This window comes from Pogona vitticeps, chromosome 5 (genome assembly GCF_051106095.1).
Source record: "Pogona vitticeps strain Pit_001003342236 chromosome 5, PviZW2.1, whole genome shotgun sequence".
Lineage (NCBI taxonomy): Eukaryota > Metazoa > Chordata > Lepidosauria > Squamata > Agamidae > Pogona > Pogona vitticeps.
In genome coordinates this window covers 110,851,335-110,874,427 of record NC_135787.1, presented here as the reverse complement: position 1 = coordinate 110,874,427, position 23,093 = coordinate 110,851,335, and the positions used below count along the sequence as shown (strand labels likewise).

The following is a 23,093-nucleotide window of genomic DNA, read 5'->3' as shown; positions in this document are numbered from 1 at the left end:
TTAAATTTTCTGTTGCCTTTCTTGAATTTCATTTTGTGATTTGATATTGTGACAGTTGTAAGTAGTAGTTCTGGTTGACCCAACATTATCCCATTTAATAAATGGCTAGAACCCTGTTGCATAGCTTTGAAGGCATAAATCAATGTTACAGCCACAGTAGCAACAACAGCACCAAGGCAGAAGTGTTATTCACAATGCACTTCTGCCAGTGCACTGCACAACTGGTCACAATGGGAATCACACAACAAATGTACCAATCAAATTGCACAATCTGCACTGCATGGGCATAATGCCCAGCAAAATTATGCTTGTGTAACTTTACATGACAACAAACTGGATTCTGGCCAATGTATAAAACATGAGTTTTACCAATTATTTTATTAATTTTATTTTCTATTATGACGTATAGGCAATATAGAAATAAAATGAACAGTACTAGTTTTAGTATTACAAGTTTATTGCCATGAATCAGGGAAATCTGGATTTTCTGCTTTAGCCACCAATATTTGTTTGGCTAGTGTAGGAAGGCACTTATAAAATTCAGTAAGAGGTTCAACAACTTTATAATTTTTTGGACTGATGGATGCTGATCTATACTAAAGTTTAACAAGTTTAATAAAATACTGTAAGGCAAGACCATCATTCAAAAGAGCATCATATTTATTTGTATGTGTCATATTCTCCATAATTTAAAAGGCAAAGCTACTAGATTTTAATCTAAATTCCTTTACTGAAATGCCAGTGAGCTTGGGGAGAATAATCTTTCAAATTACTCACTTACACAACATATATTATTTCATCTCTATAGTAATTATGCAAACTGGATCTTCACAACTAAGAAATGAGACAGCAATCAAAGGAAACCATGCCAACAGTCTAGAACAGTGGTTCCCAACCTTGAGTAATGCAGATGTTTTTGGACTGCAATTCCCAGAAGCTTTTACCAGCTGTTGTGCTGTCCAGAGTTTATGGGAATTGCACTCCAAGAATACCTGGGTTGCCCAAGGTTGGGAACCACTGCTCCTAGAGAACAGCAGCCTCAGGTATTGTTTTGGAGTGGGGGAAGTGGTATCACATATGTAGTACTGTGTACATGCTTGCTGGAGCACAACATAAAAAAAAGAGAGCAGATTTATTCTCAAGCAGCCTCATGCCCTCCACAAAAGAAGCCAAACTATAAACACAGATTCAAGTAGCTGCATATTCATGCATGCCTCTTTCTCTATTGCAAAGTTTGTTTGGAAACTCATACCTCTCCTGCTGGTTTCTCACTTACAGGCTAAAGTGCAACAGTGATAGAGCGAACAAAGAATTATTATTCATACTGTATACTTTTAAATAGATTCAAATAAGACAACTCAATGTACTACTAAGCAGAATGGCTAACAGGAACACTATCACATTACCTTGTAGCCACATCTCTGGAAATATGCCTCTTCTTCCTTCTTAGCCAAATCACCACGCTTAAAATATTTTTTATTGCCCTAAAAGACATAAAAGCAGCTACTATGTTATGCGGTTTCATTAACACTTCACATTCATCTTTCAGTAATATGAAGGAAATAATATTTGGAGTGTTAGGTTTCCAATTGGTCAATGCCATATCCCAAGTAGTACGATAAAAATATAATAAACTGCCATTCTCATGTGCTAATATGTGTGCTTCAAAAAGGGTGCTTCCATATGTACTAAATGGTTAGTTATTTTTGTGTATTTCCACAAGAAACAAAACAAAAGTTAAAAAGACTTTATGGCATTTTAAAGACTATTATATTTTAACAGAAGTTTTTCTGGAACATTGTCCACTTCTTCAGACATATAAACAAAACATACAGATTACATGGCAAAACATTCACTAAGAGACAGTGAGGTTTGGTTGCATTTCACATCTCACAATATTGTATTTATAACCCATTTGGTATTCAGTTCTTTTGAAGCTGAGTTCTATAAACAGGAACACAATTAACATGATTCTGTGCATGCATCTGTCAACAACAGATAACTTTGGGAAAATAGGTGATGTTTTGAATATGTACGGTACATTTTAAATACAGTTAGACACAATTGTTTATGGAAAGATAACCATGACTAGCAAAGACACATATCCTACATGTTCATTATGATCAGATGTCATCTATTAAATATATTTTATTTAATATTCCAAGGACAAAAATTAGCAAAATACTGATCGCATTTTTATTGACTTATTCCATGCCTTTTATATATATGTATCTGAGATTTTGTTTGCAGTCAAACAAATCCTAACACAGGCTGCTGGAGAAAAAGCATATGATTTTAAGATTCCATTACTTCTAGAATTATTCTGGATTTGCAACATGTGCTACCTTCTTTTCCCCCTTCTCTGCAGAAATTCACTGAAACCTGGAATAGAGTGGATTTACTAATTAAGCCCAATAAAAGAAAAGGCAAATGAAGCTCTTTTACTACATCAGGTTCAAAACAGAACTTTGTAGTTGCGGACAGCAAAACCCAAACATCATTTTCATAACAGCAGCATAAAATCCACTGCAATGTATCTTGTCCCACAAAACTCCTTCAATGAAGTTTGGTCTTAGAATAATAACATGACAGTACAGTCATCAACTAAGTATCGATTCTTAGAAAATGCTAGAATTGCCATTTTATTCCACCAAGGCTTTAGTCCTCTTAACAGGATGGTAGCAAGAAATATTCAGTTCCTGTCAAAACTGAATTTCTGTGACACAAAGGTATGCTTCCTGAATTTCTGTTTATCGTATAGCGATTAATAACAATTTCCCCTGAAAAACAGGTGAACAATTCAAACGTTTCTGGACTCTCCTAAAATATCAATAGAAATAATGATTTTATACACCTCCAGTTTTTCCTCACCAACATGCGCACATACGGCATTTAAAAACCAACCTTATCATCGGGGTTAAGGCTGAAAGAAAAGTTAGGGCAAGGGGGACGGTGAATGAAGACAGCCTTTCAAAGGGCGATTTACAAAAGATAAATCCCTTTTATTGGTGCACAGATAACTTATTTCCATTTCTTCCAGGGATGTCCACGCACCCCCCCCTCCGCGCATCACAACCTTTCAGCAACGACACAAGAAGCAGAAATTCAGGAGAAACGACGGAAAGGGGTCCCCTCTGCCTGCCCCCCTTACCGCCAACAACTCTTTCTCCTCCAGCAGCTTTCGCTTCCGCTCGATTTCCGCCTTCAGAATGTCCATGTCGTCTTTTCCGACGGGCAAAAGGCGAGGGAGAAGGACGCCCCGTCCCGACGACCGCAAGAGCCAACCTTCCCCGCCCGCCCTCGACTCGCCTCCGAATTTCAACCCTGGTGCGGTAACCCCTTCGAAAAACAACCGGCCCTCACTTCCGCGCAGCCGCAGTGGTAGGGACACTCTTCGCTGCCAGGCAAACTCTCTTGTTTTTTAGCCGCCTCGGAACTTCCGGTTTACTTCCGTCGCCATTTTCTTCGGGCTTCCGGTAGAAGCCTTCCTGCTCCGTCATAGCGTGGCTCTTTCCCAACAGCACTTCTACAGAGGGGGAGACGCCGTAATAGGGGGAAAGCATGTCATGGTCTTTCCGACGTATCTCTCTCATCATTAGATTGCCCGGGACAAGAGTTTGGCCAAACGCGCAGAGGGGAGTCCAGCGTTATAATTTCCCTATGACTGGGGAGGGCGGTGTGATGCTACAGCAGGAGATCGCGGCATATTAGATGCATATCCTAGTCTGGAAACAACTGGCTTGAAGAACCTGTCGCGGTCACTTTCTCCAAGTGTCACTCCATAGATACAAGTCTCCACGGCAGCAATATACATGCTATTGGGATGCAGACAATAACGTGAGGTAGAAACAGAAGGCTGTGTAAAGGATGAAGATACTACAAGTGGACTCATCCTCTGAAAAACAGAAACGCCCGATATTATTAATAAACTATCATGCTGACGCTGGGAGAGATTCCTACCGTGTAGCATATTGCAGGTGGAGTCATTCCAGCTGTCGCCTAGATCCACTGACTCAAAGCCTACACCTCAACTAAAGGAACCGCGGTGTGCAGAGCTTAACAGAAGTTAGTGTTTCGACTGGACTCCCCGAAGTGTCTATGCTGCCTAGGGGATTCTGAATGGTCCAAAAATTAACTTCCAGAAGCTCTCGTCTTCCCCGCCATTCACCTCTACGTAGACACGCTCTGTATCTGCCACGAAATCAATCCAAACAAAACAGAAAATTAAGAGCTTTTTGTGCTCTATAGTTTTCTATCTGCATGGGACCGAAAAGAACGCGCCCCATAGAGATACAGAATGAAAGCATGTGGCTGGATGTCCCACAGTGCCCCCTATCGACGTTTTTTGCACAGTCAACAGAATCAGGTTGGCTGGTGGTTTTAAGATTAACAGGTTGACCCACTAGACGCACTGGAGTGGGGAAAGATAAAGCGGATTAAGATCTGTTACATTTGAGTGATTTACAGTAAACCCTCAAGGATATTTTTTGACCTTTGAGATGGCATAATAAAGGTTTAGGAGGCGGTTCTTATGTGCCATTAAGTTCAAGGTGAGATATTTAAGGAGTGGTTTTAAGAGTTTTTCATCTCCCGTTTGTATCCGTGGGTCAGTGGGAATCAAATCCAGGGCTCCTGAGTTCTAGTGTGTCACTCCACTACACAACAGTGTGGATAGCTAAATGAGGTGGGGATCTAGGTGTCTTCAGCCAGGTCTTTGTACTGCTCACAGATGATTGGAGGATAGCATATGTCACTCCAACCTTTAAAAAAGGAAGGAGGGGGACCCCGGGAAACTACATCCTGGTTAGCTTAACATCTGTTCCAGGGAAGATGGTGGAAAGACTTGTTCAAGATAAAACAGAAGAACAAGCCTTGCTGAGGGAAAATCAGCATGGCTTCTGTAAGGATAAGTCTTACCTCACAAACCTTTTAGAATTCTTTGAAAAGGTCAACAGGCATGTGGATGTGGGCAAACCAATGGATAGTGGGCAAACCAATGGATAGAGTGGTCTATTGACTAGATAGGCGGGATATAAATTAAATAAATAAATAAATAAAATATCTGGATTTTCAGAAGGCGTTTGACGTGGTCCCTCACCAAAGGGTGCTGAATAAACTCCAGTCGGGATAAGAGGGCAGGTCCTCTTATGGACTGAAAATTGGTTGAGAGCCAGGAAATAGAGAGTAGGTGTCAATGGGCAATTTTTGCAATGTAGAGGGGTGAAAAGCAGTGTGCCCCAGAGATCTGTCCTGGGACCAGTGCTTTTCAACCTGTTCATAAATGACCTGGAGATAGGGATAAGCAGTGATGTGGCCAAGTTTGTGAATGGCACGAAACTTTTCTGGGTGGTGAAGACCAGAAGGGATTGTGAAGAGCTCCAGAAGGATCTCTCCAAACTGGGAGAATGGGCAGAAAAATGGCAAACGCGTCTCAATATAAGAAAATGTAAAGTAATGCACATTGGGGCAGAAAATCAAAACGTTATCAGCTAATGGGTTCTGAGTAGAGATGGGAAGTCCACAGCTGGATTTAATGAGGGTCCAGTCCCCAAGGCCAGATTGTCCACTCACACAACCAGTGGTGGCCCCTCTCTTCCTTCCAATCACTCCCAGAGCCCCGCTCAGCTAGCAGCCTTGCAGTGAGACTTGTCCTCCCTCCTATTGCCAGGAGTGGTTAGCCAAGCAGGGCTCTGGGAGTGATTGGAAGGAAGAGAAGGGCCACCAGTGCTGCCAGACATGTCAGTGGAGTCCAACTGTGGGGGGGGGCATTCGTATTCCTATAAAAATACAAATAACCCCATCTCTAGTTCTGAGCTGTCCATGATGGATCAGGAAAGAGATCTTGGTGTGTTGGTGGACAGCTTGATGAAAGTGTCGACCCAGTATATGGTGGCAGTAAAGGCCAATTCCATCCGAGGTATCATCAAAAAGGGGAATAAAAATAAAATGGTCAACATTATAATGCCATTGTACAAAACACTGGTAAGGCCACACCTGGAGTATTGCGTACAGTTGCAAGTTTGAGGCGGGTTTATGCTTGGGGAGGGTTATAACAGCCATAACAAAACATTATGCAAAAAGCAAAATTTCAGGCGTTGGGTTCTGTGGGAAAGACTAAATTTAAATCTTTCATCAACCATAGGGAACAAGTGGCTTGAGACACAGTTAAATTCACCACAATCACCATTACTCAACAATTCACACACATACAACTTGCTCTTTTCTGTCTTATTTGCATTACCCATTACAAACCAGTGGCCAGCCAGCTACTTCTCTTTGTGGAATGGAAGTCTGCTCCATTAGAAGAAGCCACTTCAGCATGCTGAAGCTACCTTGAGACAACAGCTCCCAAAAGGGCACGATCTACCACCCTTACCCATCTGATAGAGCAAGGAGAGAAACTCCCAGAAGCTGCCAGTTCAAGACACTTGACACCCTGAAGCAGCACTCTGGTCTCTGCCTCCTGTCAGAAGACCAAATGCCATTTTAAGCTGGATCTTCCACCTCCCAGGAAGAACTTTGTGCTAGGGAGAGAGCAATTTGGTTCTGTTGATAAGAAAAGGAGGGGCTGTTCCAATACAATACTTGTTTTTCTTTTCCCTCCATATTTCTTTTCCTTTTCTGTCTTTCTATGAGATCATGAACTTGCTAGTAAGGAGTCTTGTCTGCACAATGCCATAAATGAGTGCCCTGTTCAGGCACATAAATCAAATCAAATAAATTTATTATCATTGTAAGTATATACATATTATACCCATACAACGAAATTCACACAGACACCCAGAGACCACATGCACACACATAAAAATCCTCAAACACTCCCCACCCACTAAAATCCCCCACTAAGAATATAAACATCTACACCACAGGCCAAGCAACACTGTCCAACTATTCACTACTGGTGGTCTTTAAGCTCATTATTAAGTGCAATTATAGCTCTGGGATAAAAAATATTCAGAAAACGTGTGGTCCAAGTCTTAATTGTTAATATCTTCTGCCAAACGGCAACAGTTCAAAAAAGTTGTAAGCAGGATGGGAAAAGTCTCTAAGGATGTTGTGTGACTTCCTCAGACAGTGGGATAAGATGTCATCCAGGGTTGATAGCTGGAGCCTGATGATATTCTGGGCAATTTTAATGGTTCTCTGTAGAGCATTTTTGTCCGCTACAGAGCTACTCCCAAACCATGCCAGAATGCCATAGGTTAGGACACTCTCAATGGTGCTATGATAGTAGGACAGAAGTAGATGCTGAGATAAATTTAACTTTCCAAGCATTCTCAGGAAATACAGCCTCTTCTGTGCCTTAAAATAATCTTGTGGTATCTTGGCCTACAGGGGTTATGTATGGCTGCTCAAGAGCTACTGGTGTATTAAGCCAATACATATTCTAAGTCTTCTGAGAAAGAAAGAATGAAAGATGGAGAAGAGGATGAGATATGAGTTCTACTGTAGAAAATAATTCTGCAATGTATTCTCAAAGGCTTTCACGGCCGGGATCCAATGGTTGTTGTAGGTTTTTTGGGCTGTTTGGCCGTGTTCTGAAGGTTTTATCTCTATGCATGGACAAAACAACTCCCCTTTATGCCCCCTTACTGTGAAGAAAAAGGTGGTTAGAACAATTGAAGTTACTACATTCTTTATGCTCACACTAACAAACAAAAAATTGTTGGCAACTTACATAGCAACTTCTAGCACCCTTTGGACTGTACTACAGCAGTGAGAGCTGGGGAACCACGAAGATTCCTGAGACCATGTTTCAGGCAGACTTTAGTAATTGGGCAATCATATTTGCAAATGAAGCCCATATTCGTTACAAAAAAGCATACTAATTTGCAAGCTAAGAGATGTGTTAAAATGGTCCTACTGTGGCAATCATATGTTCCCAGCATGTAAGGCATTCCCTCTTCTAATCACAAGTTGTCTGTATCATATAGTTTGGCCCATCATTCCTTTGTTCCAGATGTGCACCATGGTACAATTTCTATCTTATCAAACACTCTTGATAGGCAGGAGAAAGTAGTGGGAAATAAGACAAAGGGAAGGGAAGGGAAGGGAGCCTGAGTGCAATAATTTACATGGGTTTGCCAAAAAAGAGTTGCATTTAAGTCACTGAATTTTTAACCAGAAGCAGAGCACAAGGTAAAAGAAAAACCTCTTCATACTCCCCCAGAAAAGAAGAAAATGGGTAAAAGAAATGGAAACTACAATCTGCAGGGGAAAAACCTTCAGAAGATAAAAAAAGTGACTGAATAATACTTTGCCAGGGGTCCTAGTAAGACTGTCAAGAGAACAGTGCTGGGCCTGAAAGAAACTCATGTGCCTCTTGTGGAAAAGCAGCCTTGAAAATGCTATCTTGTGAGTCGAAGGTTAGAACTAAGCCTAGAACTGGACGCTTTGGGAAGAAAGACGAATGAGGCTCTGGCACAACTCCAGGTTTTAAGAGCAACTACACAGCGAGATAAATGCAAATATACTCACTGTTAAGTCACACTGGAGAATGTGTTTTTTTCCCCAAGTCTGGTTACATAGGGAGAGAGGAGGAAATTGACTGACAGGCACATTTGCAGCTTGTCGATATAGCTTGTTAACGTAGCTCTTTGGTCGTCCTGCAGGAGGCATAGCTATAGGGGAAGTACATAATAAGATGTAAACGAAGGTCACATTGCAAATTCCTCTTCTCATTTTCTTCCCTATTGTTTTTTTCCCCTCTCTTTTGATGACTAGCACTGACTCCAATCTGTTTGAAAAGAAAAGAAATAGTATTATAAACTTGGGGCAGATTCACATTTGCTTTTCTGCCATGTGGAAACAAATGTGAAACAGCCCATCCCAAACCCATACCATTTCCAGCATTTTTTGCCAATGTGGTCACAACATAAATTCAGCAAAGTGTCATCATTGTGATTTCAGGAAAGAATCAATGAGCACTGGTCAAGGATGGAGAGAGTGGCAAAACATTTCAGCACTGAACTCTTTTTTATCAATCAAAAATGTGTTTAGACCAACATAGAGGATGGAAATAAACACTTAAGCAAAGAAAATGGAAGAGAAAGAAATTACTTTGGTTAATAATTTATCTGTGGCAAAGTAGAGTAAGTGGATGTAAGTGAATGAATTCTTTTGAATCTCAGCAGTCAGGCTGTCTTTTGTGCACCCTCTGTATGTGCACATGCATACATGCATGCACACATTCTTGGCTTCACAAAAGTATAGCACAAAATTGCACAAAATGCAAACAAAATAAAAAAGAACGCTTGTCTCAGTCTTGTACTGGAAACAAGATGTCTTCTTGGGCTGGAACAATCCTTGGCACACTGTCTTGCCTTGTTGTTGTGGCAGACAGGACACTTGCAAAAATGTTCAGCACTCTGGTATAATGTAAATGTGCCTGAAATCCTGGTAACAATAATTGATGCATCTGAAGAAATGGGCTATAATGTATGAACACTCATGATATAAACACATTTGTTAATCTTTAAAGTGCTATAGGCTTGTTCTTGTTCTAACAGAGGAGTAACATGACTATATCTTGGAGATATAGAACTATAGATATTATGTTAATGCTTCCAATTTTTCTCCTAGGTTTGGCTTGTCTCTTATCCTCTGTTCTGAATTATGGCCTAAGCCAGTCATTGAATGGTTTTGGAAACGTGCTGTCTCTTTTATCACTGGGCCTAGCTGTTTCTTCAGTTACAATCTCTTGCCTTTCACCTTGAGACATTCACTGTTATCCCTAAGAAGCGACCAAGGCTAAATTAGGTTGTTGGTGACAAGGAAAAAAAAATGCAATTCACATTTTATCAGTGAGAACTTGTGCTCACATATTAGATTGCCTTTCATAAAATATTGGCAGGAATGTATTTACTGTATTTTGTTAGATAATAAATAAGACAGATTCTTTCAAGTGTGGAAATGAGAGAATAATGTTGGTATGGTAAAGAAATTAATCTGGCAGGTGTTCTGATGAGTGTAAAGTGTTTTTGAATAATACAAATAATCTAGTCTAAATTCACAGGAAAATATCAGATTGCCTTATACTATAACTGACCACTAATCCATAAATATTCTCTACCCGTGACTAGCTGCAGTTATGTTGGATCTTAAACAGAGTTCCATCCCAACTTCTGCAAGCTGATCACCTTAAGTGGAGATGTCCAAGAAATGAACCTGGGACCATCTGTATGCAAAGCATGTTCTCAGGCACTGAGTTGTGGTCCTTTTCCTCATTCTTTTTTTTTTCCTACTTAAAAATAAAATCTGCCTTGTTCCATTATTTGTTTTTGTTCATTTAAAATAAATATTTCTTAGCAAACTTTCCACAGCATAAGGTACATTTCACAATTAAAACTCAAATGCAATGACATGCAATAAAAACACAGAATAAGATTTGTTGTTGTTTAGACATTAAGTCGTGTCCGACTCTTCATGAACTCTAGGACCAGAGCATGCCAGGCCCTCCTATCTTCCACTGCCTCCCAGAGTCTGGCCAAATTCATGTTAGTAGCTTCAGTGACACTGTCCATACATCTCGTCCTCTGTCATCCCCTTCTCCTCTTGCCCTCACACTTTCCCAACATCAGGGTCTTTTCCAGAGAGTCTTCTCTTCTCATGAGATGGCCAAAGTATTGGAGCCTCAGCTTCAGGATTTGTCCTTCCAGTGAGCACTCAGGCTTGATTTCCTTTAGAATGGATAGGTTTGATCTCCTTTCAGTCCAGGGGACTCTCAAGAGCCTCCTCCAGCACCACAATTCAAAAGCATTACTTCTTCGGCAGTCAGCTTTCTTTATGGTCCAGCTCTCACTTCCATACATCACTGCAGGAAAAACCATAGCTTTGACTATGCGGACCTATGTTGGCAAGGTGATGTCTCTGCTTTTTAAGATGCTATTGAGGTTTGTTATCGCTTTCCTCCCAAGAAGCAGACGTCTTTTAATTTCATGGCTGCTGTCACCATCTGCAGTGATCATGGAGCCCAAGAAAGTAAAGTCTGTCACTGCCTCCACAATTTCCCCTTTTATTTGCCAGGAGGTGATGGGACCAGTGGCCACGATCTTATGCTGAGCTTCAGACCATTTTTCGCGCTCTCATTTTTCACTCTCATTATGAGGTTCTTTAATTCCTCCTCACTTTCTGCCATCAGAGTGGTATCATCTGCATATCTGAGGTTGTTGATTTTCCTTCCAGCAATCTTAATTCCGGTTTGGGATTAATCCAGTCCTGCCTTTCGCATGACTGAATAAGATAGCAGCTGTTCAATACCTAACAGAACAACCACTTGAAAAAGTATCCATATTAAAGAGATACATACCTTGCTGAGACTCTTCCAGTGGACCAATAAGGAAAAACAGCCACGAAGATCATTCGTCAGGCTGGAGACAATATATATAATAAACCAGTTTCTAGCGCAAGGGCAGCCATCTGTGCCTCCCAATTATTTTGACCTGCAGCTCCCATAATCCTTCACCAATAGGTATGCTAAGGCTAATGGGAGTTTACACCAAAAAATACCTGGAGAGCCAAAATTGGCCAACGTTCTTCTAGCAGAACAGTTCTTACCATGCATAGAAAGAGCATAAAGCAGATACTAACTGGACAGATTGATATCAAGAGATGTCGTCTTCAAGACATCTAGAAGCCATGTCACAGAAGTCTCTAAAGATAAGCACCAGCACCTTGAATTGAGTTCAGAATTATACAATAGCTAATGTGACTGATATAACACAAGTTGCTTATTTTTGCACCTCCCAGGCACATTTTGCACTAAGTGAAACGTCTAGATTGTCTTCAAGGGAAAGCCACCATAGGATATATTAAAGTAGTCCAGTTTGGAGGTTACATGTGGATCAGTACTGAGAGAACTACTCTGTCCAAGAAGGGATGGTTCCTGTGCAACAGATGGAAGCTGCAAGAGCACTTAGCTACTGCTACCACTTGCTTATCAAGAAGCAGGTCCAAGGCAAAACAGACCCCAGATTCTATTTCGATGGAAGAATGACGGCCTAATTTTTAAATTCCTCTTTTTAAAGTATAAGAATACTCTTAGATGTTTTACTGTGTTCTTCATAGTTGCTTTTACTGCATTTAACATGTTTAAGAAAGAGGATCTATTTATTTATTCATTTAAATTAATTTTTTTCTTTGCCTTTGTATGAAGTGCCAATCAAAACTGTGGCTGCAGGCAGTTTCCCAATTGGCACTACATACAAGGCAAAGAAAATACTTTTAAATATTTAATTTAAGTGATTCAGCACATCAGTGATTATCCAGCAGAGGCAAAAAATAATAGTATTTTCATTTTCTGTTTTACTTTGGTTTTGCTGTTTTTATCTTTGTCCAGGCTACACTGGGTTGATACCTTTATTAGACTAATTAAAAAGGCACAAATAGTGGGCAAGCTTCCAAGATTACTATCCCTTTATCAGGGAGGTTCTAAAAAACTAAGTGGTTGTGAGGAGAAACACTTGATTTTACATGCTTGAAGTTTGCATGGTGTCTTGAAATGTAATGGAGGAAGCTGGGTGCTGACAACTGAGTAGGGCTTATCAGGCAATTCGGACCTCTTGTATTTAATGAGGTTAGTTCACAGTTACTGGGAGATGGGAAGTTTGGATCTTCATCCTTTGCTAATGTGTGTATGCCCTCAACTTGAGCAATGTGTATGCTCCTCTAGATATGAAGAGGACCTTTCTTTTCTCTCCTCTGTACTATTTTAAGGTTAGCACAGGCTCTAAAGAGCCAGTTCTATGATTTATCATCTTCAAATCTGCATATAATTTTTGGCCCTTAGGTTTCAAATAATGTCCTTGTAACACCATAAAATACTGACAACAGCTCTATTTGTGGATTGTGGACAGTAGAAATTTATATCTATATAACTGATAGCCTGCTGTGACTTGTTTGCTAAGCACTCTGCAGAAAACAATCATTCATGCCTCTTTTGGCTGAGCACTATGTTCAAGGCAACAATAGCAAGTTGCTCCTTTACCACAATTGTTGCAATTGTTTGGATCAGTTTGGGTTGTTGCCATCTGCTCATAAAGATAACTAGGGAGATGAAACATATAACCAGAGCATTTGCTGGTTATGCTTTTTGGCTGGTAATGTCTAGTCAAAGAGGAAGAACCAGTTGGGCTGAGACATGAATGCCTCATGTTGAAAGGGAGCTGTCAGAACCACTTTGACAGTCATGGTTGTGAGACCACTCCTAAATATAAATTAATTTAATCAATTTGCCCAACTATCCTACATTACTTGAGCAATTGGTGATGACTCAACTCCAAGCAAGTCTGGATGTTTCAGATTATCTCATCCCATTTCAACAAAAATTTCAGTCTACCCACTTAGGTGGGTGACCTTTACAGGGAAATGGACATGAGAGACTCCTTCAATTTTCTTATTCTAGCTCTCATAGCATAGCATGTAAGAGCTGGAAGCACTACATTTTTATCTTGGAAAACTTCAAAAAGTAGGGCTTGGGGTATTTTAATCTATCCCAAAGTTGCTTGGGCATAGTGGAGCTAGTGCCATTTTTACCTTTCCCTGGACCTCAGTAGATCAACTCACACATTTTTTCCCAAACCCTCACACTTCCTAATCATACACACCCAGTTTTTCAGACACACTCCTTCCAAAGTTCAATTACCACGTAAAGCTTATTTTGTACCCTCCTAGTCTGTTTTAGGCCTATTTCAAGCTTGATACTTTTTTTTAAATAGAACTGGAAGTAACCATAGAGGTATTTCTTCCCAATTGTTCACATCTAAATTAAATTAAATAACTGGCATGTGTCATCTGGCAGTCTGAGGTAAAGAGATATTTCTGAAGATACCCAGCTGTATCTCTCTTTTGCTTCTAACTGCAGTGCTGGAAAGGATGTCAAAGATCTTCTAATCCAATCCCTGCCAATGCAAGATATCCGTTATTATAGTGTCTCCGATAGATGGCTATTGTCCTCCTTAAAAAACTTTAGCAAGGCAAAGTCCATCTTCTAAGGTTACACTACCATTAATTCAACATCCTCCCACTATCTTGGACCGAAACAGATACCATGGACACAGAAACCTGGCAAACTTCACATCAGACAAGTTGGGATTAAATTTAGTTTACACATTAGGTAAATCAACTGCAGCAATATTAAAAATATTATCTAATGATTGGAAGACAATATTGTCCTCAGCTCACATCTCTACTTCAGTGACTTTTGAAGTCCTTCATTGGTTGTGTTTGCTTCCCTCAGGGCATCATCCATAATAAGGAGGAGAAAGAGGAGGCTGCAGCTGTGCATTCCTTTTACACAATCCAAAAACAAGGATGGGTGATACATTTATTAAAGCACTAAATACTCACAAAGAGAAACTAGCTTTCAAATCCTGAAGGACCCTTCATCAGGCTGGGCATTACAGATCTTAAAATTTCCAAAAAATACCACCACCTTGCACAAATGTGTGGGCCAGTCTGCTTTATTTAAAACAAGGTCCAAAATAGGGGCTATAGAGTGAGCTAGAAGGCAGCAGGTTTCAAGCTGTGGCAGTACAGAATGACTGGCAGTTCTCGGTCTAACAAGACTAAAGGGGTCAACACAAGCTACATTGGCCCAGGTGAAACCTGAAACTTGCCACCTCCCATCTGACTCTGCAGTCCTCACTTGTTATAGACAACAAAGCCTGGCCTGCACATTTTGCCATATTTTTTTGGAATTTTTGTTTCTTCTGTGCCTTCCCCAGCTCTGTAATGCCTAGCTTAGTTAACAATCCTGTAGGACTTGAAAAGCAGTTTCTGTTTGTGAGCTCTTACTGATCTAATAAAGGTATCACCTACCCTTGTTTCTGGCTTATACACAAAGATCACACAGCTTTCTCCCTTTTTATTATGGATTATACAGTGACACTAGTCATACAAGCCTAATCAGCCAGCCCCTAATCGATTCCTATCCACGTCTTTTTGAGTCCCCATCAAGGGCTACTGTTTGTTTGTTTGTTTGTTTGCTTGGTTATTTGTTGTAAGGAGGATCAATCCGTTTTCATTTGGCTCCAGCATGTGTGATCACTGGGATCGAAGCAAAATGGCTGGCCAGTTAGCCCTTGGCAAAGCATAGAGACAAGATAGAAGAGTGATTTGTTTACCAGTTTTTTCCCTTTCCCTTTAAAGGGAAAGAAGATTGGTCTAAAAGATTGTGCTAAATGGGTGCAATGTGGTCAATCACTGCATGTGGGTGCAAGGATCACCTCAAATAGCAAACCCCACCTCAAAGCAAACCTGTTAAGCATGATCTAGACTGATCTGCATTCTTGAACTCTTTATTAATACCATTTAAGAAAGCTCAATCACTTTCATCTTACCTGTCTTCAGTGAACAAGCAACATCAAATGGCAAGATAAAGTCCACAACACACCATTCATGGAGCAAACAGATATGACAACAATTTTCACAATTTTGAAATGGTAACAATTCCAGTGACCTGGTCAGGATGTTGGAAGACTGTCTCCCAAAGTGTGTCATCTATGGACAGCTTACTACAGGTGCTCAACTGCATTATGAACAAAAGAAACAATTCAAGGACACACTGAAAACAACTTTGAAAGAATTTAATATTGACCATGTCAAATGAGAAGCTCAAGATCAAAATGTCTGGTGGAAAGGCTGTCAAACAAGGGGCTGGAAAAAAAGAAATAAAAAGAACCAAAGATACACAAAGGAAGAGATAAATGAGAAAGTAAAGAAGTATCACCCCAACAGTCCAGTGAGTTCCAGACAAGCTAACTTGTCCCCACTGTTCCTGTATCTTCCAGGCCAGCATTGGGCTAGTTACATTAGCATGCTAGTGTTCAATCTTAACCATTCACTTTTTTCCTGAAATGATAAATCTGATGGAAACACATTATTTGAAAATGAAGGACAAGCTATATTATATTCTGAAAAGTCTCCAGAAACTAACTGGGTGAATACTGAAGTTGGTAAGTCCAGGGGAAATCTAATGTGCTTGTTTTAAGCCAGGAACAATTTAGGACTAGAATATCTGAAAAACATATAAACCGGCCTGTCAGATGATGTTTTCATGATGAGTGTCTCTCTGCCAACTCCCACTATCAAACTTATGTGGGTAGATATGAGTAAAGAAGTATATTTTGTAGTCCTGATTATAGACTTCCCTTTTTTCATACATTTGGCTTTCTACAGGACAGCTGACATCTTACTGTCAAAAGAATATATTTCTGCACTGAAATACAGATTGAGCTTGGTTGTCCCATTAAGAACATTTGGATTAATAAAAGGAATGTGTTAGTTAATGTCTATTACCAGACACCCAATCGAGGAGAAGATACAGATGAAACCTTGGAAAAACAAATTGCAAGAATTTCAAAGAGATACAATGCAGTAGTAATGGGAGATTTCAATTATCCCAATAACCATGGGAAGACAAATTATGCCAAATATGGCTCTTCTGAGAAATTCCTGGTTTATATTGCTGAGAATTTTCTCCTACAAAACATGAAGGAGGAAACTAGAAGATTAGCTATCCTTGACTTGATTCTAAGCAATAGAGATGGCTTAGTGAAAGAATTGGCAGTATGGGGAGCTCTGGGGGAAAGTGAGTATGTTCAAGTAAAATTCTTGCTTTCAAAGGAAACAAAAGCAGTGTAGCTGCACATGTATGCTGGATTTTAGGAAACCTAATTTTAATAAAATTGGGAAAAAATAAACTGAGAAAAAAAGGTGGAAGACAGCAAAAACAACCAATGAGGTTTCACAAAAAGCTCAGAAAGGACCTGAAAACAAAAAAGGACATATATAGGAAGGAATGCCAGGCCACAAAAAAAGGGTTCAGACAGATAGCAAAGAATTGCAGGAATGATGATAGTAATGCAAAGGCTGAGGTTGAGCTAATGATACTAAAAGCTACCAAAAAGCATTATTCAGGTACATGTGTAGCAAAAGACAGAGAAAAGAAGTAATGTCTCAGCTACTCAATGGGGATTGAAAAATGATAACAGATAACAAAGAGAGAAGTTCTCAATTCCTACTTTAGCTCAATGTTTTTCCAAAAGACAGCCTCCAGGCAAATGTGAAGTACAAATGGAGGGTGCAGGATCGCAGATGGAGATTGATAAACAAATAGTCAAGGAATACCTTATTACTTTGATCAAGTTCAAATCACAAGGGGTTGATGAACCGTATCCAAGAGTATTAAAGAAACTGGCCAAAGAACTCTCAGAACCACTGTTTCATTTTTTTAAAAATCATGGAGAATGGGTGTAGTGCCAGATGATTGAAGGAGGGCTAACACTATTATCTTCAAAAAGAGCAGAAAGGTGGAATCTGAGAACTACAGACCTGTCAGCATGACATCAATCCCAGAGAAAATTCTGGAGCAAATTAAAAAGCAATCACTGTGTAACCACCTTGAAAACCATGAATAACTGGAAGCCAAAATAGATCAATGAAGATTAGACATGGGATATTTGTATTCGTATCCATGGGGATACACCAGGGGTATGAAACCCTAAGGATATAAATATCAGCACCACAGGTGCCTGGGAAGTCCAGTCCCTCCCCCCAAACAGGCTGGTCCACTAACTCAGTGGTCCCCAAACTTTTCTGAACTGCGGACCGGTTGGGCAGGGCACGCACTCCTGCATGCATGAGTGGGCAGGGTGCGCACTCGTGGGTGGGCAGGGGATGCTCATGTGGATGGGCAGGGGCGCTTGTGGATGGGTGGGGTGTGCTTGTGCGTGCGCATGGGTGGGCAGGGCACTCGTGCATGCGGGTGGGAGTGTGTGCAGGGGGGCAGGAGATCAGTTTCTGCAGCCCAGTCCTGCCAAGGACACAGGCCAGCACCGGGCCACAGACTCAGGGTTGGGACCCCCTGCACTAACTGGTCGCCATGCAGCGCACATGGCCAATATCATTCTCATTGTGCCAACTGCGGAAGTGGCCAGGATAGCAATTCTCTGCCTTCCTATACAGCAGACTGCTCAACAGCCTCCTCACTGGAATGGTCAGCTGTGCAGAGATGCAGGGAAGTGCTGGCTGGGCTACTTCCACGATTAGCACAACAAGAACGATGCAAGCTGTGCGCACTGCAGATCAACTGGTTAGTGGACTGGCTGGTTCAGGTGGGAGGTACTAGACTTCCCAGGCACCTGTGGTACCAATATTCATATTTGTATCCCTAGGGATATGAGTACGAATATCCCATGACTAGTCAAGATCAAATCCTGCCAAACTAATCTTATCTATATTTGATGGAGGACCCTTCCTGATAGATAGTGGGAATGCTATTGATGTATTATATCTTGAATTAATCAAAGCCCCATGATCTTCTGATTAGCAAACAAGCTAGGGATGGACTGGATAGCAGTTAACAGATGGATACACAGCTGATTACAAAACCATATTCAGAAAATGCTTGCTGGTGGCTACTTCTCACACTGGGAGGAGGTAACAAGTGGACTACCACAAAACCCATTCCTTGTCCCAGTGCTCTTCAACATTTTTATTAATGACTTGAATGAGGGGGTGAAAGAAATGCTTAGCATATTTGCAGATGACACAAAATTGAATGGAACAGCTAATACCCTGGAAGACAGAAACAAAATTCCAATATAACTTGAGAGGTTTGAGCATTGGACTGAAAATAACAGAATAAAGTTTAACAGGGATGAGTGCAAAGTTCTATAGCTGGGGGAAGAACAAACACACAGTTACAAGATGAGGGATACTTGACTCAGTAATACTATATGCAAGAACAATCTTAGATTTGTTGTAGATCACAAACAGAATATGAGCCAATAGAGCAAATGGGTTGTAAAAAAAAGGAAAATGCTATTTGAGACTGCAGTAACACAAATATATTCTCCAAATCCCGTGAAATACTAGTTCTTTTCTATTTGACACTGGTTAGGCCGCCTCTTGAGTACTGTTGTCCAGTTGTGAACACTGCGCTTTAAGAAGGATGCTGACACTGGAACAAGTTCAGAGGAGGGCAACAAGTTCAAAACAGGGGATTCTAAATAAAGCCCTATGAGGAAAGACTGAAAAAAGTGGGTATGTTTGGATTTGCGGGGGGGAGGGAACTGAGGTGAGATATGATGATGATGTTTAGGTAAAGGTAAAGGTTCCCCTTGACATTTAGTCCAGTCATGTCTGACTCTAGGGGCTGGTGCTCATCCCTGTTTCCAAGTCGTAGAGCCAGTGTATGTCCGTACACAGTTTTCATGGTCACGTGGCCAGCATGACTAGACACGGAATACCGTAACCTTCCCACCAAGGTGGTACCTATTTATTTACTCATTTTTTACATGCTTTCAAACTGCTAGGTTGGCAGGAGCTTGGACAAGTGACGGGAGCTCACTCCGTCACGTGGATTCGATCTTATGACTGCTGGTCTTCCAACCTTGCAGCACATAGGCTTCTATGGTTTAACCCACAGCGCCACCACATCCCTACATATGAAGGAGATCAGCATAATGTGCTGTCCTCCACGGAGAGCAGACAAGATATGATAGCTGGATGTGCAGGAGGAGAATTGATTAAAATAGAAGAGGGAGAAATGGGGAGGAGCAAGGCTGTGGAAGTATTCTTGGCGGAGGGTAGACCGAATAGAAAGTGGGAGGAGCTAGATTTAATGAGATGGGATGAGATAAAAGAGGAAGAAGGAGAGGGAAGAGGAGAACATGATAGAAAGGAGAATGAAGACAAGGGTACTCAGACGGAGGAAAAAGAATTACAAAGGTACAAACCTATTGAATTAGTGCGGGAGTTTCCCAATCTTAGAACAGGAGGAGGACTGTTACCTGACCCCCCCCCCCAGTCCAAAAGAGAAAGATAAAAGTGAAATCAGGATGGAGTACGGTAGCGGTGCCACTTGCTCAGGATATCGGGAAGAAGGGGACCCATATTGGTGCCACAAGCTACCTACCCTATCTAGAGGGGAACTACGTGAAGCATCCCTGTTGTGGGACGATGTGTGCAGTCTTGAGTTTCCCAACGTGGAATAAGGCCACGGCAAATCTGTCTGGGATGAAGAAGGAATGAAAGAGACAAGGACTATGGACTTGAATAAGGTTAAAAGTTACAAATTGTTGCCTGAACTGAGTAGTTTAGATCCGTTCTCCGTTGACGTTCCAGAAGTTAAAAAGAATAAAGAACCTTTGTTTGTACCGTTAGCCTCGTCTCCTTCTATTTTTTCCTGCTGAAAAGAAGGACCCCCCTACCACAGACAAAGAACCCAATCACACTACATGATGACGTTTACATGCCATCAAATCGCCTGGACTTCTAACAACCCTATGAATGAGAGATCTCCAATACAGATGGGCACAAACCTTAGTTCAAAGGTTGATGCACGTTCGGTGCCACACCCACACAGGCATTGTGTGGGCGCCCTGTATTTCCCCTTCCCGCCTCTTCAGGGCACTTGGCCATTCCCTGGGTAATATGCACTTCCCTGCCTGCCTCCTCTGCATGACTGCCCACTCACCATTCACAGCTGTGCTTCCCTCTTCCCCCTTCTCTGGCAGCTGCCCACTCCAAGGCAGTGCTGCAGGAATCCCTGCCCCACCTCCTCATCTGAGTGGGCAGCTATTTGCAGAGGTGGAGGAAGGAAGCACAGCTGGGAACCATGAATAGAGGCATTGCATAAACCATCACAAACCTCTGAACCAAGGTTCGTGCCCATCTCTAATCTCCAACATGCCCTCTCCTCAACAGTCCTGCTAGGGAATCAATCCATCACATATTTGGTTTTCCTAATTTCTCACAGCATTTATCATTTCCCAGCATTATTGTCTTTTACAGAAAATCTTGTTGTCTCATGGTGTGCCCAAAGTACGGCAGCCTTAGTTTCATCTCAAAGATTATTCAGGCTTCATTTGTTCTAGTATCCTCGTTTTCAACTTTTTGGCAATCCAGGGTATCTGCAAAGCTCTCTTTCAGAACCATACTTCAAATGAATAATTTTTCTTCCTGTCAAATTTCTTTCCTGTCTAGTTTTCAAACCCATACTTGCTGATTCAGAATACATGAGTGTAGATGACCTTGGTCTTGGTCACCATTGACACATCCTTACACTTGACTCTCTTTCCTCATTCCTTAATTGCTGCCCTTATGAGTCTCAGTCTTCTTCTGATTTCTTAGCTGCAGTCTCCATTTTGATTGATGGTTGAACCAAGGTATACAAAATCTTTTACTATTTCAACTACTTCACTGTCAGCATTTAAGATGTATAGGTTGTCTCTACTCATGATTTTTGTCTTCTTAGTGTTCAATTGCAGTCCTGCTTTTTAGAAGTTTCTTCTTTCACTTTCCCTAACAGTTGTTTCAAGTCATTGCTGCTTTCTGCCAGTAAGAATATGTCATCTGCATATCTTAAATTACTGATGTTTCTTTCACCAATTTTCACTCTTCATCTGAATCTAGTCTGGCTTTCTGCGTGACACTTTCTGCATACAGATTGAACTGATAAGGGAATAACATGCACTCTTGTTTTACATCTTTGCCTATAGGAAACCATTCTGTGATGGTGTGGTAGCATTCTTAAAATATTAGAAAGAGTATCAGAGGTGCAGGGTCTGTTAATCATCCCAGAGTACAGGACAAACAATAATGGGCTGAAGTTACAGGAAATCAGTTTTTGGTTGAATACCTGGGAAAACTTCCTGTTAAGACCACTAGTACAATGAAACCAATTACCTCAGGAGGTGATGAGCACTTGAACACTGGAAGCATTCAAGAGAAAACTGTGTCACATATACTTCAACTTGGATTCCTGCATTGAGCAGAGACTCAGTGGCCTTACAGGTCCCCTTCCAAGTCCATTATTCTATGAATCCTGTTCTACTATAGTGCAAATTTATTTCTAAATATTTAAGCAGCCTGATAACCTTGCTTAAATGTTGACATATATTAGTTTTCTTAGGTCATTATTTATATTATTTTTTGCTGGCATTTGATTGATTGCTGAATATTATTTTTTTATTTGAATACTTATTTTTATGAATTAAGCCATTCCGAAGGCTATGCTGGCTGAACAAGTGGGGTAGCAATAACAATGAAGAAGGAAGGAATGAACTCTGTGAAATACTGTATGTCACTCAGCTCCTTCCGCTGGTGTTTTTTTTTCCTGGCCCATCAAGTATATTCTATATGTAGCACAATTCCAAGCATGCTTACCTGGAAATACATTCAACTGCATTAATTGGGACTTACACCTTGTTCAGGATTAAAAGAGAACAGAAAAAAAACTCAGCAATTAAAAGCATCAGATAGCAAAGGTTAATTGTGGTTATATGATATATTACTATTTTTAAATATTTTAAATTTGATTTGCCCAAATTTTATTACACTTGCGGTTGCAGTCGTACGCGCACCTCTACTTTGTTATGATCATGTTTTCGATAAAAAGAGTTTAACTTAAATTACCTAGACACTTCTGTCTGGTTTTCGCACAGTCATTCTGATCAGACAGGTTTTGGAACAATACAAATTTAGCAGCGTGCCTTAATAGCCACGAGCGAGACTAACTCGCACGTAGGATTGCCCTTCCCGCGATTAGGGGCCCAGGGGGCCCACCAGGCCAACAGCCCGCCTCGTGCCCTTTTCGGCCCAAAGACGTAACTAATCCGATAAGGGGACTTAATTTAAGGGAAGCCATTCACTTAACACACACTCGCGCGTCAGGAGACCTCCTTCCGCTCAACACTTGTTTCCAAGACTGACTCCTTTTTCCACTCACTCCGCGGGCCAGCGGCCGGCAAAATACTGTAGCTTCCGCGAGCTGCTTGGGAGTAATAAAGAGCAACCTGAGCAGGCTACTTCAGCTGTTCTGTGGCTAAGAGGGAAATGAATAAAAGCAAAGAGGTGGGAGGGCACAAAATGGCGCTGTTCCGTTTACACCCCGCCACTCCACCCCCGCCTTCCTCTCTTTTTCTAATAGCCAAGACTCTCAGACACCCACACGCCCCTTTCCAGACTACACACACGGGCGGGAGAGCGAGAGCAAGCGGCAGCGTTACCGCCTCCTCCATTAACAAACATGACACTAAGCTCTCCGTCCTCCCGCCTCTTTCCCTCCCCTCCCTCCCTCCCTCCCCCCC

The 23,093-nt window shown here is 41.2% G+C and overlaps 1 protein-coding gene and 1 long non-coding RNA gene across 5 annotated transcripts in view; both read right to left on the bottom strand.

Annotated features, from left to right (window-relative positions):
• PRPF18 (pre-mRNA processing factor 18) overlaps positions 1-4,530 on the bottom strand; it is a 39,312-nt gene extending 34,782 nt beyond the window's left edge. For 2 of the 4 annotated variants that reach the window (XM_073000752.2, XM_073000753.2), the window contains exons 1-2: positions 3,152-4,530; positions 1,407-1,484 (exon numbers count right to left, since the gene is read on the bottom strand). In XM_073000752.2, coding sequence (XP_072856853.1) covers positions 1,407-1,484; positions 3,152-3,217 — 144 coding nt within the window. In that variant the 5' untranslated portion in view covers positions 3,218-4,530. Of the gene's footprint in view, positions 1-1,252; positions 1,280-1,406; positions 1,485-2,345; positions 2,383-3,151 lie in introns of all 4 variants that reach the window. The other 2 variants (XM_078394270.1, XM_073000754.2) reach the window with 2 other exon arrangements.
• A 2,177-nt stretch (positions 4,531-6,707) lies between these two features.
• Positions 6,708-23,050, bottom strand: LOC144589503 (uncharacterized). Its single transcript, XR_013545656.1, has 2 exons — positions 22,667-23,050; positions 6,708-8,737 (listed from the first exon to the last, which is right to left on the bottom strand). It is a non-coding gene; the product is annotated as an uncharacterized LOC144589503 (long non-coding RNA).
• Positions 23,051-23,093: the final 43 nt, after the last annotated feature.